This window comes from Akebia trifoliata, chromosome 5 (genome assembly GCF_017979445.1).
Source record: "Akebia trifoliata isolate Shusen 1 chromosome 5, ASM1797944v1, whole genome shotgun sequence".
Classification (NCBI taxonomy): Eukaryota; Viridiplantae; Streptophyta; class Magnoliopsida; order Ranunculales; family Lardizabalaceae; genus Akebia; species Akebia trifoliata.
The window spans coordinates 32,493,947-32,509,625 of record NC_141379.1 but is presented as its reverse complement, the minus strand read 5'-3'; the positions used below and the strand labels follow the sequence as shown (position 1 = coordinate 32,509,625).

Genomic DNA, 15,679 nt, shown 5'->3' with positions numbered 1-15,679 from the left:
CTGGTTACTCATCCCGTTGTTTTTAATTGTATCACCAAGAACTATATTAAATAGTTATAGCTCCAGCAAACATAGTATTTAATCCCACTATATCAGATTCCTTAGTATTCGATCATGATATATTCACTACTGGAGTATCTTATTATATCTCACATTCTATTTTAAAAGAAGGGAAACATAGTCGCGCAAGTGAGACTAACTAGATGCCATAAGGAACCTTGTACTGGTGCAAATAGCCCTCTTAAAAGCACCCGGACCACACAAGTAGAAATATCTCTAAATTGAGTGAGGTGGTCGTTCCCCTCACATAACATAAAGAGGACAATGTTTGGACTTGATAGAAAATCTTCCTAAATTTGCTCATTCTCTAAAACCTTCCCAACATATAATTTACAACTAAATTATGTTCTAATAACTCCAAACATTTTAACTACTGTATGTTTGACTGTCCTTATACTACTGAAACCAATGTTTTAACAAAGGTGAGGTGTATATGAGACCTTTTGCCTCCATAGGTTTGACATAAACCTCAAGATATACTATTATAGAAAAATTGAAATTAATGAATCAACTCCGAAATAAATAAAGTAATATAGAATATTTTCTTTTTTATTATATGCACGTAAAATTATGCATCTTGAGGCCGGATTTTTAAAAATTGAATAAATGGTATGTGATATCAATGAACCAAAAAAATTTCCTGTTATTAGTGAAAGCATTTTTTATTTTTATTTTCTTACTTGTTCTTGTATTATACTTTTTGTTCATCAACTCTTGTTAAATAATGTATATTTGTAATTTATTATTGCCCATTGATTGGTTTACCCAAGAAGCAAGCAAGATATACTTTTGGCAAAGATAACAACATTGACTATCATGGTGGGTTGATGGCTTATTGATGGTTTGTTGATTTCAGTTTCATAATTTTTCATGATTCTCACATAAATCTCAAGCTTCTAAAAGTTTGATCTACTAACACTTTTTTCTTTCTCCACCACTAAAGAAATATAATTACTTGAAACACTTTCAGTATGAAAATCCAGAATAAATGAGAGGACGATGATTTAAATCGTTTTTATCGTAGTTATTTTTCTCATGGAAAAATATGGGAGTGTATTTCAAGGAAAGAATACGTTTGTGTGTGTGTGTGTGTGTGTGTGAAGAAGAAAGGAGACACCTGAACACCAATGTGAGAACATGAGATGCAAAATTTCAATAGTAAAGAAGAAAGGAGGAAAGAATTTTGAATAACAAAGCTCACTAATGCTCAGTTTGGTTCATAGTATATAATTTAAAAAAAAAAAAAAAAAAAAAAATCTTTTCTTATCTATTCTAGAGGAAAAAATATTCGAAAAAAATTGTCTTAAAACTTGTGATTTAGGGAGAAGGTATTATATGGTTTTCCAAATGTCCCACCGGAAAACTGCAGAAAATATAATTCTATATTGATATCTTTTCAGAAAACTACACCTTATGAACCAAACAGAGTTTAAATAGAAAATAAGATTGGATAAAAAAATTAAAATTACATAAGGTTCTCTATTATTAAAGACAAAGAAAAAAGAAGATAAAGATCACTGCTTGCTAGTGGCCTCCTTTTCTTCAAAGTGCCTCCTATGATCGGACATTATAAATGATGCATCTACTTTGAGTTTGCTCCGTAGACACGATACTTTATTATTGTAAAAGGTGTCCATCTTCTTTAATGATGATGATGGGCCACTTCATCATCCTGTATCATTGAGTCATGTTCTCTGGCCTAGAAATCCAAATTGTATGAAAAAGCTAGTACCCTACCAATCTATCTGTACATCTGCAATAAAGTGAAAGGCTTCATTAACAATCCAAAGGAGGTGGTGGTGCATGCGCGTGTGGTTTTCTTGTGGGCCACCTATTTGTTGAGTGTGTTGTTAGTCTTAGCTCCCGGGTGTCACGTGCTCATTTCTCGTGCCCTAATTTGACCTGTGACTCTTTTATATTAATAGTTGCGCCTTCTCCAAAGATCGGTTTTTTGGGATAAAGGGTTTGTCAATATGATCTTAAAGTGTTAGGTTCGTATAGATCATAGGTTCAAGCCTCCGCAAAAGAATTTTCCATTCTTATGGGTGAGGGAGAGTGTTGAGTGTTGTGTTATCCGCCTCCACTCCCGGGTGTCACGTGCTCATTTATTGTGCTCCAATTCGACCCGTGCGCCTTCCCAACTGATCGGTCTTGGGGTAAATGGTTTGTCAACACTATTTGGAAATTCCAAGTTTCTAAGTAGAATAAGATGAAGATGAACTTAAAATTCCTTATTTTCTTTCTGCAAGTCTCACTTGGGGGATTGTTCTTGTGTGGGAAAAGTTATACTATTGGATGATGGAAATCATTCAATCTATCAAACTTTATAATAAATGGCCAAGGAAAAATGTTTCTTAGACCAGAAGGTTTTGTTTGTTTGATAGAGTCGATTTTTGGGGTGGTATGGACAGATCAGAAGGGTAACTCTGCCTTTTAGGAATTATAGCATTCCACATGTTTAGCTTGACCTCTCTTAAAGCTTTAACCCATTTTCCATTGTCATCTATTTACTACTCTCAAGCATAGTTACAAAGTCGAGTACATGTTTAAATCGGAAAGGAAAAACTTCGGGATAAATGTTGAAAACGAAAAAAAAAAATTATAAAAATTAAAGATAAAAAAATATAATAAAAATTATGAAATATATATATATATATATATATCTAATGAAAATTCTTTAAAAAAAAGGTTATTATCATCAAATCCAAATTTTTACATTTATCACTCACCAAATTCTATCATGTATCAAGTCCCATATTGAAAAAACAAAAAAGTATTTTAACTTCTTATTTTTCTATGAAAGAAAAAAATCGGGAATAAAATGGTAAATTTTTTTTGTCACAAGTGAAAAGATCGCGTTTTTTCATCATGAGATGCAAGATGCATTTTAAACATGTTTTTTTTTTAAATCGCCTTTTTTTTTTAAACCATACACTCAAACTCTTGTTTCTATTGTTTCGTGCTGGTATCCTGAACCACTTGCCAATGTCACATTTTTCCAAAATTGCAAAACAAATTGAAGCCCTCAACATGTGGGATCTACACCATCCAATTTATGAGGTCATAGTCTCAAACTGTAACAAACAATCCAAACTGTTGTGTCCTCCATTGCCCTCTTTTGGACATTTAGTTTCATATGAAGTGCTGCACAAGATTTGTCAGACGTCATGGTTAGAATCATCTAACTCGTTGTGAATTGTGATCGGAATGAGAAATGTTTTGAGTTTGTCCCATGATGTATTAGTCAAGATGTTCTTGAGACAAACAAGATTTACATATATAGATAAATTGAACAACTAAAGGCGGATTAATGTACATAGATTACAAAGGCTAGGTTTGTAAGTTTTGGAGGGAAATCCTTCATTATGTAAACTTATTAGGGTCTGCTTCACACTTCAGCTTCTTGCATCATTTTCATGACTGCTTCCAAGTTTTAGCCAAAAAGCTTCAAAACTAATAAAGAATCTTCTTTAAATCCAAAAAAAAAACCCGATTTCAATTACTTCTCCAGGCGTACAATAACAAAGAGAACCCTCCACTTCCACAACACCTAGTAGTAGATGAAGAACTTGAACTCCTCCCTCCATCACTGCTCTCCTCTGCCCATTGTAAAACACTCGAACATGATGGTGAAGGCGACGCCATCATCGATGGTGATGACGATAAGCTCTTCCTCATTAATCTCTTCTCCAATCCCACCATCTCTGGCCAGATTCCACCATCTCCTACTTGAAACACAAACACTCCATACCCACCACCACCACTTGAAGACCCTACAACCCAATTGAACACATCCCAATAGAACTCCACGTCTGACCCACCAACCATAATTCGCTCATTCCCTCTGAATTTCCATGCTAATCTCTTAACAACCAGACACACCTCGTTGTCCACCTTCACCTTCAACGTTCCCCCACCGCATTCGATCCCAATTTCATGATTCGAACCCAAGAACCGAGCGCTCGTCGTGTAATTCCTATGTCCGAAGACATGCTCACGACGGGATAGCAATGTGGGTTCGGCCGATGGGTAAATTACAATGGCTCCAGAACGGCGCAATGCATCACCATGGAGGTCACCTAGGAAGAATTCAATGCGGGCATTGTAGGTTATAGCAAGGTAGAAGCATGACTTGGGCTCGGCCGAGTTGTGTTTGAACTCGGCTCGAGTGAAGTCCCAATAAAGCTTAACACGGTGATGTCGGTCGTGGTGGTGTCGGTTGAGGGAGATGGACTTGGAGCCTGGTCGGCTTCGGAAGAACGAAAAGGTTGATGGGTATAGAGAAAGTGTGATCGAGAATGAATCGACGGTGTGAATAGTGAGAGAGTGAGAAAAGAGAGTTTTGGACCAAATTAGGGTTATGTAAGTTGGGATGTTGAAGAGTTGAGTCTGATAAATGCTGGTTATTAAGTTTTGTGGCATTTGGGAATTGTGTGTGAGGCTGTTAGGATTGCTGAAGCATGAAGGGATCATGGTTTTGTTACTTGTTTGTGGTTCTCAAGAGTGAATGAAAATAAAAATAAATGATATTTGGGTTTTGGAGTGGTGGGTGTTTGAAGTGGGTTTTGTTATGGTTCTTGGTCATTTTAGTGCTCTTTGTTGGATGGTTTGGTTTTGAAGAATTTATGGAAGGTTTGGCTTTTGAAGAAGTAATGATGGTTGCTTTGGATCCTTGGGTAACTACATCATCATGTCCATTATAGTCAGCAGTAGAGAAGCTTTCCTGTGGGGGCTATTGTTGGCTTGATTTGTGCCTTTGACAGAGGGGATATAAAAGAAAAAAACAAACAAAAAAGTTCTCTCTCTCTTACTTGTGTTGACATGTTGAAGTGAGCTGGATTGCACTGCCGAAGCTTCAATAGAACTGGTTTTCTTTCTTTTATCTAACTCTGGATTGTTTTATGAGTGATGATCCAGTAGTGTCACCTCTATGGATCCAAGCTGTAGTTATCTGTCGTGGCGAGTTTCCACTGGGCCGAAAGATCATACTCAAAGCTTGCCTTGTGGGAGTAGTTTTATACTTAATAAACAGACAGCCAGATGGGATCACTTCTCTTTGCTTTTTCACATTATATATTATATCAAAAGGAGATGTGTCCTTAAAAAAAGGATCAGCCAACTACTTAGGCGGGAGAGTGTTCTTAAGCGTGACTTTGGATTTTGGACTTGTGGAGACTATTTTATTGCTTCAACATGATTAAAGCACGGCAAATGCGTAGAGGTTCTCTCTCTTTCTGCTCAGGCAGTGGAGGCAAGAAATCTACCTAGTCAGGATTGGGTGATTCAAACATTGAAGTTGGGATGGTGGGCTCAAAGAAATCCATCTATTTCCTCCTCAACCGAACTTCCTGTGGCAAATTTCTGTCCAATAAAAATATGCCATGTGGAATGATATTATGATAGGACATGTTTTTTACCCATAATGTGGGGGAAAAAGAATAATGCTGAAGTGACCTCAAGATTGTACCTCACATTGCACATCCTGACATGAAACTACATATAAAAAACATCGATGGTTCCTATCCACTTTCACGTCAAGACGTGCTATATGAGGTACAAGCTTGAGGTCACTCCAGCACAAGTCGAAATATTGTCGTTCAGAAGACTATTAGGAGTAATAACAACACCAATAAAGAGGAAAATCAAGAACTAGGTATTGTGATATAAATAAGAGTTGCAATACAGAATGGGGTCTTGTTCCTATAACAATGTTAGGTGTCTACGTGGCATATTTTTATTGGAGTTCAAATACATCGGGATGCGTGCACAAAAGGTGTTTTAAACGAAAACATGACATGTGGCTTTAAAATTTGTTCGAGTTCGATATTACTAGGACAGTCAATGTAACTCACCCATAACGTTGGCTAGTCCAAGATCTGAAATGACTTGTCCATATCTTAAAATCTTGATCGAGTTTGATATTTTTCATATATATAAAATAGGGTAAATTATTGTGACCCCTTGTAGTTTGACATAATTCCATTTTGACCCCCTAATGCTTTAATAATTGTACTTACTTCCCTTATAGTTATCTAACTTACCACCCTTCGGTCAAATTGCCGTCAATCTAATGGTTAGGTTCCTTTTATAAAGACCATTTTGTCCTTGTTAAAATGTTATTCCCTTTTATAAAGAAAAATATGCTTAGAAGGGGGCATTTTAATTTTTGTTTTAAACCTTATTTTTTCATAAAAAATATATATATATATATATATATATATAATACAGGGTAAAATAGTAAAATAACATCTGAATTTTAACCCTATTAGGGAAAGGGGAGATAATTGTAATTGTCAAAAACATTAGGAGGTCAAAATGGAATTATGCCAAACTACAGGAGGTCAAAGTGTAGGAAATAAGAGAGATTATATTGCCACACCAACTTTCGCTAATGCCACCCCTATTCATATGTAAATCATCAGAGAATTGGCACAAATGGTAGGGTGGCGTTATAAAAGTTAGTGTGGCAATAGAAGCTCTCTAAAATTATAACAGAAAAAAGAATACTTCCATAATTTTCAATATAATTTTCTTTAGAGCTAGGGTTTTTCCTTTACGCATTTTTACCTACCGTATATAATAACAACTATCTATCAGTCCTGATTGAAATGCCTCGCTTGTTGATACCAATTCATGGGTTGGGCTTAGGAAGAAAATTCTAGGCCCAATAAATGCAAGGAAATTGGAATCCAGCATTGAGTGCTCCATACTTTTTTTGGCAATCCCGAAGATTGTGATATAGATTTAGTTGACCATATTAAACAAATCTACTCTTTTTAGTATATCAGATCTAAGATGGGACCATTAAATATTGGGTCCCACTTTGCATGTGGGCTCGATATGTGATTGATGGACCGTACGTTGTGGGACAAGGACTTTTACTGGCCCTTTTGACACAACGGGCCTTTTTTTCTTAGAGTTCTTTTGCGTATTTGGAAGGGCATGTTTTGTGCCACTGTATAGTTGCAAACCAACTTGTCCACAGGATCAATGCCACGTGTCCTGTTTAATATTTTCCTCATTGACCATCCATGGGCAGAGTTTAATTTGAGCTCAAAGTGGACAACAACAATAAATAATATACTTTAGTTACTTGGTCACGTATGTTAGATGTCACTTAGAAATCACAAATCCCAATCAGAAGGAATGTGCAAGTTAAAAGTGAGAAAGACAAAAAAAATGAATGTTTGTCAAAATAGTACGAGTGGATACAATTGAATGGACGAATAGGATTTATTTAGACTCCAAATTTGTGGGATAAGGGTTCTGATGATGATGATGATGATACTTATAGTGTCAAATATAAATAAAGTAATTAAATCGTACATGTATTACCTCGAGATATGTGTCATGTGGTCACTTTGTAGATCTTAATGACTGTGAGTTGAATTGGATCCAATAGTAATACAATACCCCATTTTATTACCAGAACTCCAAGAACTGAAGGTGCCCCTCCCCCCCTCTCCCCAAATGAAGGTTAAATGGAAGTGTGAGTAGTGAAAATGAATAAGCACAATTCCACAAAATCCAAGTCTCCCATTAAACACATACGAGGAAAGTTGTTAAGAAAGGGTGTTTATTTAAGTCGTTTGATTTCATCTAATATTATATTATGAATCTGACTTAAGTATTGAAAAGTCTTTGGATAATAATACAAAATACTTAGCATAAAAAAAGATCATAGAGGAGTGACATATGCCATATGGCGTGTGTGTCTCCGATATATGAATTTTTAGAAACCCGGCATAATGGAGACGATCATGATCAGGACGAGGAGATCAACCATAATGGGGACAAAACCCTAGAATGTCTTGCCATGTTTTGAAATCTATGGGCACCCCTTTGGAAAGCAATTTGACCTTTAATGGGCCGAGAAAAAACCTTGGTTTCTACATGTAACAGGTGCCCATTTGTAGTGGAGTGGTTAAGAAAAAGTCATGAGGCCAGCAAACCTTTGCTAAATTTAGAAAGTCGTGCACCGATTTCTTCATTTTTCATGAATATTCTTGATTTCTATATATAGTTTAGAGATGACAAATTAGTAGGGGCCCAAGGCTCTTGTAGGTTGGCCTAAGCTTTGTAATATAAAACAGATTAATGAACTCATCTGTTTGATTTATAGCAAATGAGGTGGCATGTATTGGCCCATCCGATTGGTATACATAGTCTATTAATTTTCTATCTAATCAGTAAAGGTGGATTCTCTTTTCTTTTTTTTCTTTTTCACCGTCACATTCTAAATCAACACAAAAGAGACCAACAAGGTTATGTCTTACTTAATTTTAATTTTTTACTTTTTAAAAATGTTGTGTGGAAGCGTAACAAGAGTAAAAAGAAGAAGAAGAAGAAAAAGAACACAGAAGAATACATAATTTATGTGATTCGACAAATTGCCTACGTCAATGGAAGAGAGGAGAAAAATCCACTATAAACGATAAAGATTCCAGACTCTCTACCTTTCGTTGTAAGGAACCTCACTAAGGTAAAAAAATATATAAAGACTACTCGAGATACATGTATATGAGGCCTTTTGCGACCATAGGTGCTACCCTTGCATAAACCCAATCCAGTAACCTCACTTGGGACCTTTTGATACTGTCTTGCCTCTTGTAGTCCAAGTTCAATAAGAATACTAGACATCTCACAACAATTTTTTTTATTTTTTTCATAAATATATTACTAAAAAATTACAAGATTTTTTTTTTAAAAATATTTTTGTTTGTGTAATTTGAGAACTAGAAAAAAGAAGATAAGAGGACTTGCCATGAATTTAAAATTTTAATATATAAATGGTACAATTTTAATTGTGATAGGTGCTTTTATTGTAAAATATAATAACGAATATTTGAATGGTTTTAGATATTTTTTCCAACATTGTTGGATTATAATTATCCTTTTATAGTGTGTGATTAATCCTTATAAATAAAGGGTAACCTTGTTATTCAAAGAGAAATAAATTTTTGAAAGGAGAATTTGAATTAAAATAGTACTTAGGTTTGAAGTAACGTTTTAAAATCAAATCAATGATGGAATCGAAAATTTATCAAAGAGAAACATTTTTCTTACTAACTTAGTAGATATTTTAAGCCCTACTAAGAGTCGTTTTGCTCAAATGGATTACCACAGCAGCAGTCCAACACCACGGCCTCTAAATTCCATTCTCATGAACGTCCCTTGTATTCCTCAGGATACAAAACTGCATGTTTTCACGGGGACCATAGTTCTGTATCCCAAGGAGAGCAGTCTACTGTTCCCAACTTACCATGTCAGGGGTGTGCATTGAGTATGCGAGGTGGGTAAGTCAGATTATCACGATTCTAAAGGCAATTTCTGAGAAATGTTTTGTGATCTTACATGGCCTCTCTACGTATAGCTCTTGCAGGCCAGAGAAAGAGAGAGAGAGAGAGAGAGAGAGAGCTTGTTTTGTCCCATATCCCTCACAAATGTTACCACTTTGTTGTCTTGTACGTGAGTTGGAAAATCTTGATGGACTCACCAAGGCTCTCTCTCTCTCTCTCTCTCTCCTTCACGTTATTTCCTAGTCGAATAATGATATAGTTTTTTTTCTTTCTTTTTTTCCTTTTTTTTTTTTGGTGCTGATCTTGTCTCGAAAGGAAAGAAGCTATTTTAAAAAAGAAAAGCTTATAGTTTACATCAGAGAATGAATGGTCTCGAACCTCTTGAGCTAGATTATTCTGACTCTGTTGAAGTTGATCCATCTGGAAGATATGGAAGGGTAAACTCTCATCACTTTGGCTTTTGAGATTCTCTATGCTCTCTCCGTTTCTGATTCTGGGTTTCATCTTTTGTTTGCAGTACAATGAAATCCTTGGCAAAGGAGCTTCAAAAACAGTGTATGAGCCTCTATCACCCTTTTCATATTTATACACACCAAAAAAAAAAAAAAAAATCAACTTTTATTTATTTATTTATCTGTATCTTTAGCTATTTCATGAAATGGGTATTTGTTAATTTTCTATTTGTTGTCTTGATTGATGCAGTTACAAAGCCTTCGATGAATATGAAGGGATTGAAGTTGCTTGGAACCAAGTCAAGCTTTATGATTTTCTACAAAGCCCTGAAGATCTTGAGAGGCTATACTCTGAAATTCATCTCCTTAAGACCTTGAAACACCACAATATCATGAAATTCTACACTTCTTGGGTTGATACTGCAAACGGGAACATAAACTTTGTCACTGAGATGTTCACCTCTGGGACTCTCAGACAGTAAGTTTTATTAAGAATTTCTCCTATTGTTTCTTCTTTTACTATCTATTTTTGGAACCTGGGTTTTTTTGAGATTTTTTTTTTTGCTATTTTGTTTTGTGTGTGTGTGTGTGTGTTGGTAGATATAGCCAGAAGCACAAGAGAGTTAATATTAGAGCAGTGAAGCATTGGTGTAGGCAGATCTTGAGAGGGCTTCTTTATCTCCACGGCCACGATCCTCCTGTGATCCACAGAGATCTCAAATGTGACAACATCTTCATCAATGGGAACCAAGGCGAAGTGAAGATCGGCGATCTTGGTCTCGCAGCGATCCTTCGTAAATCCCAAGCCGCTCATTGTGTTGGTAAGTGTACCTTGTTTGATTTCACTGAATTCTCAGAAGAAGTTCATGTTACAAATCCAGATGAGGAAACAACTAATTCAAATTAATCAGTACTAAACAATATTGATTAACCAATCATAAAGTACATAAAAAAGATAGAGTAAATGCCCACGGCCCTGGATTTGAAGGGCCCAATTGAGCTCACAACCCTGTGCGCGCGCACACACACACTTGGCATTTTGGAGATACTCTTGAATGTTTCTAAGAAGGATACTACACAAGTTTACTTATGAGGTGGCTTTCACTCTTATCATTTCCCTATCTGGACTAAAAGAAGAGTAATGATTTTCTGACTCCCCAACGTGACATACTTAAAATACTCTCCTAATGTGACATGTGTTAGAATCATAGATCTTTTTTTGCATCGGAATACACATCTACACGTATTTATGGGAATGTGCAAATGTGTATCCCAACGCAAAAGGATCTGTGGTTCTAACACATGTCACATCAAGAGAGTATTTTGAGTATGTCATGTGAGGGATTCAGATTATCACAACTCTTTTTAAGAAATCAACTTACACCATTACACTAAAGGAGATACAAGTGAAAAGAGGTCTAGGGATCAAAACTTTCCAACTACAACGAAATAGAAATTTCATTCAATAACTCTTTTGAAAAGAAAACTTTTTCAAAAAGTTCACATTTTACACTACGTGCCTACAAGGCTACAACTGATAAAAATTTGTCATGAACACAATAACCAAACTCAATATAATTCTCGTACCCTTTTTGTTGATTTTATCTTGTATAATCAATTTCATGGATTTGGAAGTTTATATATCTATTTGGGTTTCTCATTATCAGGCACACCAGAATTCATGGCCCCAGAGGTTTATAAAGAAAAATATAATGAATTAGTAGACATATATTCTTTTGGAATGTGTATCTTGGAAATGGTCACCTTTGAATATCCTTATAGTGAATGCACACATCCTGCTCAAATATACAAGAAAGTTATCTCTGTAAGAACTCCTCATCTTTCCATGTCACCATGGTTTCTCTCTCTCTCTGCTCTCTCTCTCTCTCTCTCTCTCCATTTACTAAGTTTTGTGTTATTTATAGGGGAAGAAACCGGATGCTTTATACAAAGTGAAGGATCCCGAAGTTAGAAAATTTGTAGAGAAATGCTTGGTGACAGTGTCTAGGAGACTCTCTGCTAGGGAGCTTTTGATGGACCCTTTTCTCCAAATTGATGATTATGGTGTCGATAAGATTGGTCCTCTCCTAAGGCAGCCTTTGCTTGAACTCGGCACCCCTTTTCAAGCAACATTTGAAGACTTATAAACCTTTTATGGGCCCAAAAAAAAAATTGGTTGCTAAATTTAGAAAGTCATGTGCACTGATTTCTTCATTTTTCATGAGCATTCTTGATTTCTATATATGGGTAGATGAGACAAATTGGTTGGGGGCAAGAACCTAGTAATGTTGTATATAAAACAGATAAATGAGATCATCTTTTTGATTTATTGTAAATGAGGTGTCATGTATTGGACCATCCGATTGGTATATATTGTCTAGAAATTGCATGGATCAGACGATTTTAACCGTCAGATGTGTTGCATTAGTTGTGCTAAAGAATGCAGTTGATATCTGTCTCCCAAAACAAATAATATGCAACAAGTCTTCTCAGTAAACTCGACGTGCTATATCCGATCAGTTCATCTTTGTTCATCGACTTCTTCCTATTAATTTTCTATTTAGTCTTTAGCATCGTGGTATTTGTATATCGTAAAAAATAAAGATAGACTCTCTTTTTTTTTTTTTTCTTTTTTTTTTTTTTACCCTTCACATCCAAAATCATCACAAAAGACACCAACTAGGTTATGTCCGACCTAATTTTAATTTTTAACTATGTAGAGATTTATTTCTACTTCAGGAGAGTATGTATGTAAAATAGCACTTGGGTTTGAGGCAACGTTTTAAAACCAAATCAATGATGAATCAAAAATTTATCAAATTGGTGGTTAGACACTGATTCAACTAAAGTTGAATCGATTTATATTTATATATTAAAAAGATTTAACAATATTCAAAATTTCTTTGTTCTAACATGTCGGGCTGAGGCAACTGACCTCTTAAAGCACCATATCTTGTCCAAATCACCTGGGTATGTGTAATATCCCATAAACCACAAATACCAGGTAAATAGAAATAAATACCTATGGGTGGCCAACGAGAGGGCTTCAGAACTCAAGACCTCTCCCTTTTTGGAAGTATGCCTTGGCCCTTGCGCCTAATGCTCATTGGTTAATATGTATACCTTTTTTTTTTTTCTTAAATTACTTCCATTAAAAATATCATTCACAAAAGTTGGTGGTTCGACTAGGACTGTCAACGGATGCTTATTGATTCAGATACAATAATATCTGAATCCAAATCCAAAATTTTTATTTGATATTTGAATTCGAATTCGAATCCGATTAGAATTCGAATAATTTGTATATAAAAAAAATCATAATTTTTCCTTATCCAACTGATTTTTCATTATTAAAAAAATTATTATATATTATATTATTTATATAAAAAATTAATCAAATAAACGAATCGGATTTGAAATGTTAATATCCGAATTCGAATCTAATATTCGAAATTTTCGGATAATATCCAATTTTTCGAATTCGAATTCAAGTCGGATTCAAATTTTCGACTATCCATTTACACCTTTAGGTTCAATGATTGAACTGATTTTTTAATTATAAATTCCGATCTAACCTGGTTGGACCACTCGTTTGGTCAAGTCCAGGTTTTAAAACATAGTGATGTTATAAACAATCATTTAATCATCTCATAAATTTATAGCACACGATCTTGACCTTGCAATCACAAAATCAAAGGTTTGGACTTATCCTCGAGATGAATTTAAATGGAATATGTATTATGGAGATACACATTAAAATGTAGACTGTCAGGATTATGTGTTATTTCTGGAGTCAATAGAATCCAACCCATTATTATTATCCTAATTGAACCCTCCACCAATCCTTAAAGATCACAATATCACCATTTGCCATCGAAGCAAATCTTCATCCCTAAGTTCAAACCATTTTATCATCTTTGAAATTTGTGTCGTTGAATCCTCATTATCTATTTATTTTCTTCGATTCTCTTTGACTTTATTGAGTGATTGAAAAAGAGAGTTGCTATTGTCACACCAACTTTTACTAACGCCACACCAACTGTTGGTGATTTGTATAAGAATTGATATGGAGCTATCTTGAAAAATTCTTCAAATGGTAATCAGTCAAAAGTTCCGTACTCACGAGTCACGAATGTCCCTTTATTACTTTGTCATATTTTCCAATAGTGCCTTAGTAGTCAGTCTATGCATGCTGTTACGTAGTTTCCTTTATTTTCCAACAATAAGTGATGGCGAGGTCTTTTTCCAAAGTACTTTAATGTAATTTTTAATATTAATGTCAAGGCTAATAATTTATATATATATATATATATATATATATATATATAATCAATTTTTTTAATGGGTTGGTTTAGGCCCAAAATTCACTCCAATACCATAACTTTGGATCTAAATCAACGATTTGGGTTTCAATAAGGATCTGATCGAATAACTTATCGGATTGATACCAATCTTGTACCATTTTAATACAAAATTGACCCATTTACAATGGAGATAGAGTGTGGAAGATAACTAAATGGTGCACTTTTTGTACAAAATCTTCTACTGTAACCTTAACAAAAGCTTGGTGTGTGAGAAAATCTCCTCACATTCTAATATCCAAGTCAGTACTTTATAAACATAAAAAAATTGACTTGGACGTTGGATCGTAATTTTCAAGTACTATTTTCGACAAGTGAACATAGAAGAAGATCATAGGTAATAACCATCAAGAAAGTTGTTCCGTACATCTTTAGATGTTGAGAAGTTTTTCACCTCCCACACTTAACAATTGCAAAAGATGGATAAACAAGAAACTCTAATTTAATATGATTTTAGTTTAGAAAATATGGAATCATGAAACTGCCATCTTTTGCTTTGCGGATTACTCTGATCTTGTTTATTTTTGACTAGTTCAATTTAAATATTAAACCACTAATAAATTAAGTATGACATATTCAAATAGTTATAATTTATAGTAGTTCACCTTCGTAGTGAGTAAATTGAATAATTAGTTAAGTACTAGATAATTTAATCGTAAGAACGAGTGGAAGATAATGAGAATTAACAAAAGAGCGACTTTAGATTAAATTAAATAATAAAACATTCGATCCAAAATCTTTAAAATAAGACTTTGATGACAAAGGAGATGACGATAATTGTGATGATCAACATCAGTCAAAGCATATCCGATTCAGAATGGGAACAATACTCTAGAAGTTATATCATTTTGTAGGTATTAGAGTGTTATATTTATGTGTCTTTTATTATAATTGTTGGATCGAATTTCAATCTAACAGTAAGAATAAGTTCAGGATCTTTAGATTAGGATTGAGGATTCTTGCTAAAGTGATTTTCTAGTTATATTAAGATAGTGGTAACCAACAACTAGCACATAGGGTTTAGAACTCCACTCCATTTCTAATTGGAATTCTAGTAGATTTTTAGTCTTTTCCCTTATATATTTGGGTATTGGGATGTACTCTTTTTTAAGTCAGTTCTTCTAGGGTTTGAGAAAGAAAGAGAGGAATGTACAAATTTTTCAGGACTTGAGTTTGGGATTAAAACCTTGAGTAGTTTTTCTTGTATTGTTCTTTTTTAATTTCTTATTGAAGAAGATTGGATCTATTCGTGGATGTAGGCATTATTATCGAATCACGTAAATTTTGATGCTCTTTGATTTATTTTTAAATTTTCTTTAAAATAAGATTTTGATGACAAAAGTGTTGACGATAATGGTCAGTTAAAACATATCCGATTCACAACGAGACAATACTCTAGAAGTTATATAACATTGTAGGTAGTAGAGTTATGAAATTGGCCATCCTTTAATAGTAAAAGTTCAAATTGATTTTGATAATTGACTATATATAGTAATAAAAAATGGAT

The 15,679-nt window shown here is 34.4% G+C and overlaps 2 protein-coding genes across 2 annotated transcripts; one reads left to right on the top strand and one right to left on the bottom strand.

The window, feature by feature from the left end:
• Positions 1-3,008: 3,008 nt before the first annotated feature.
• On the bottom strand, positions 3,009-4,812 carry LOC147402287 (uncharacterized). Its single transcript, XM_086443895.1, has one exon. It carries the CDS (start codon positions 4,531-4,533, stop codon positions 3,556-3,558), a length of 978 nt encoding a protein of 325 aa, XP_086300021.1. The 5' UTR covers positions 4,534-4,812; the 3' UTR covers positions 3,009-3,555.
• Positions 4,813-9,008: 4,196 nt separating this feature from the next.
• LOC147402286 (serine/threonine-protein kinase WNK1-like) lies at positions 9,009-12,147 on the top strand. Its single transcript, XM_086443894.1, has 6 exons — positions 9,009-9,796; positions 9,877-9,914; positions 10,062-10,289; positions 10,412-10,632; positions 11,479-11,636; positions 11,737-12,147. The coding sequence occupies exons 1-6, from the start codon at positions 9,722-9,724 to the stop codon at positions 11,956-11,958; spliced, it is 942 nt and encodes a 313-aa protein (XP_086300020.1). The 5' UTR covers positions 9,009-9,721; the 3' UTR covers positions 11,959-12,147.
• Positions 12,148-15,679: the final 3,532 nt, after the last annotated feature.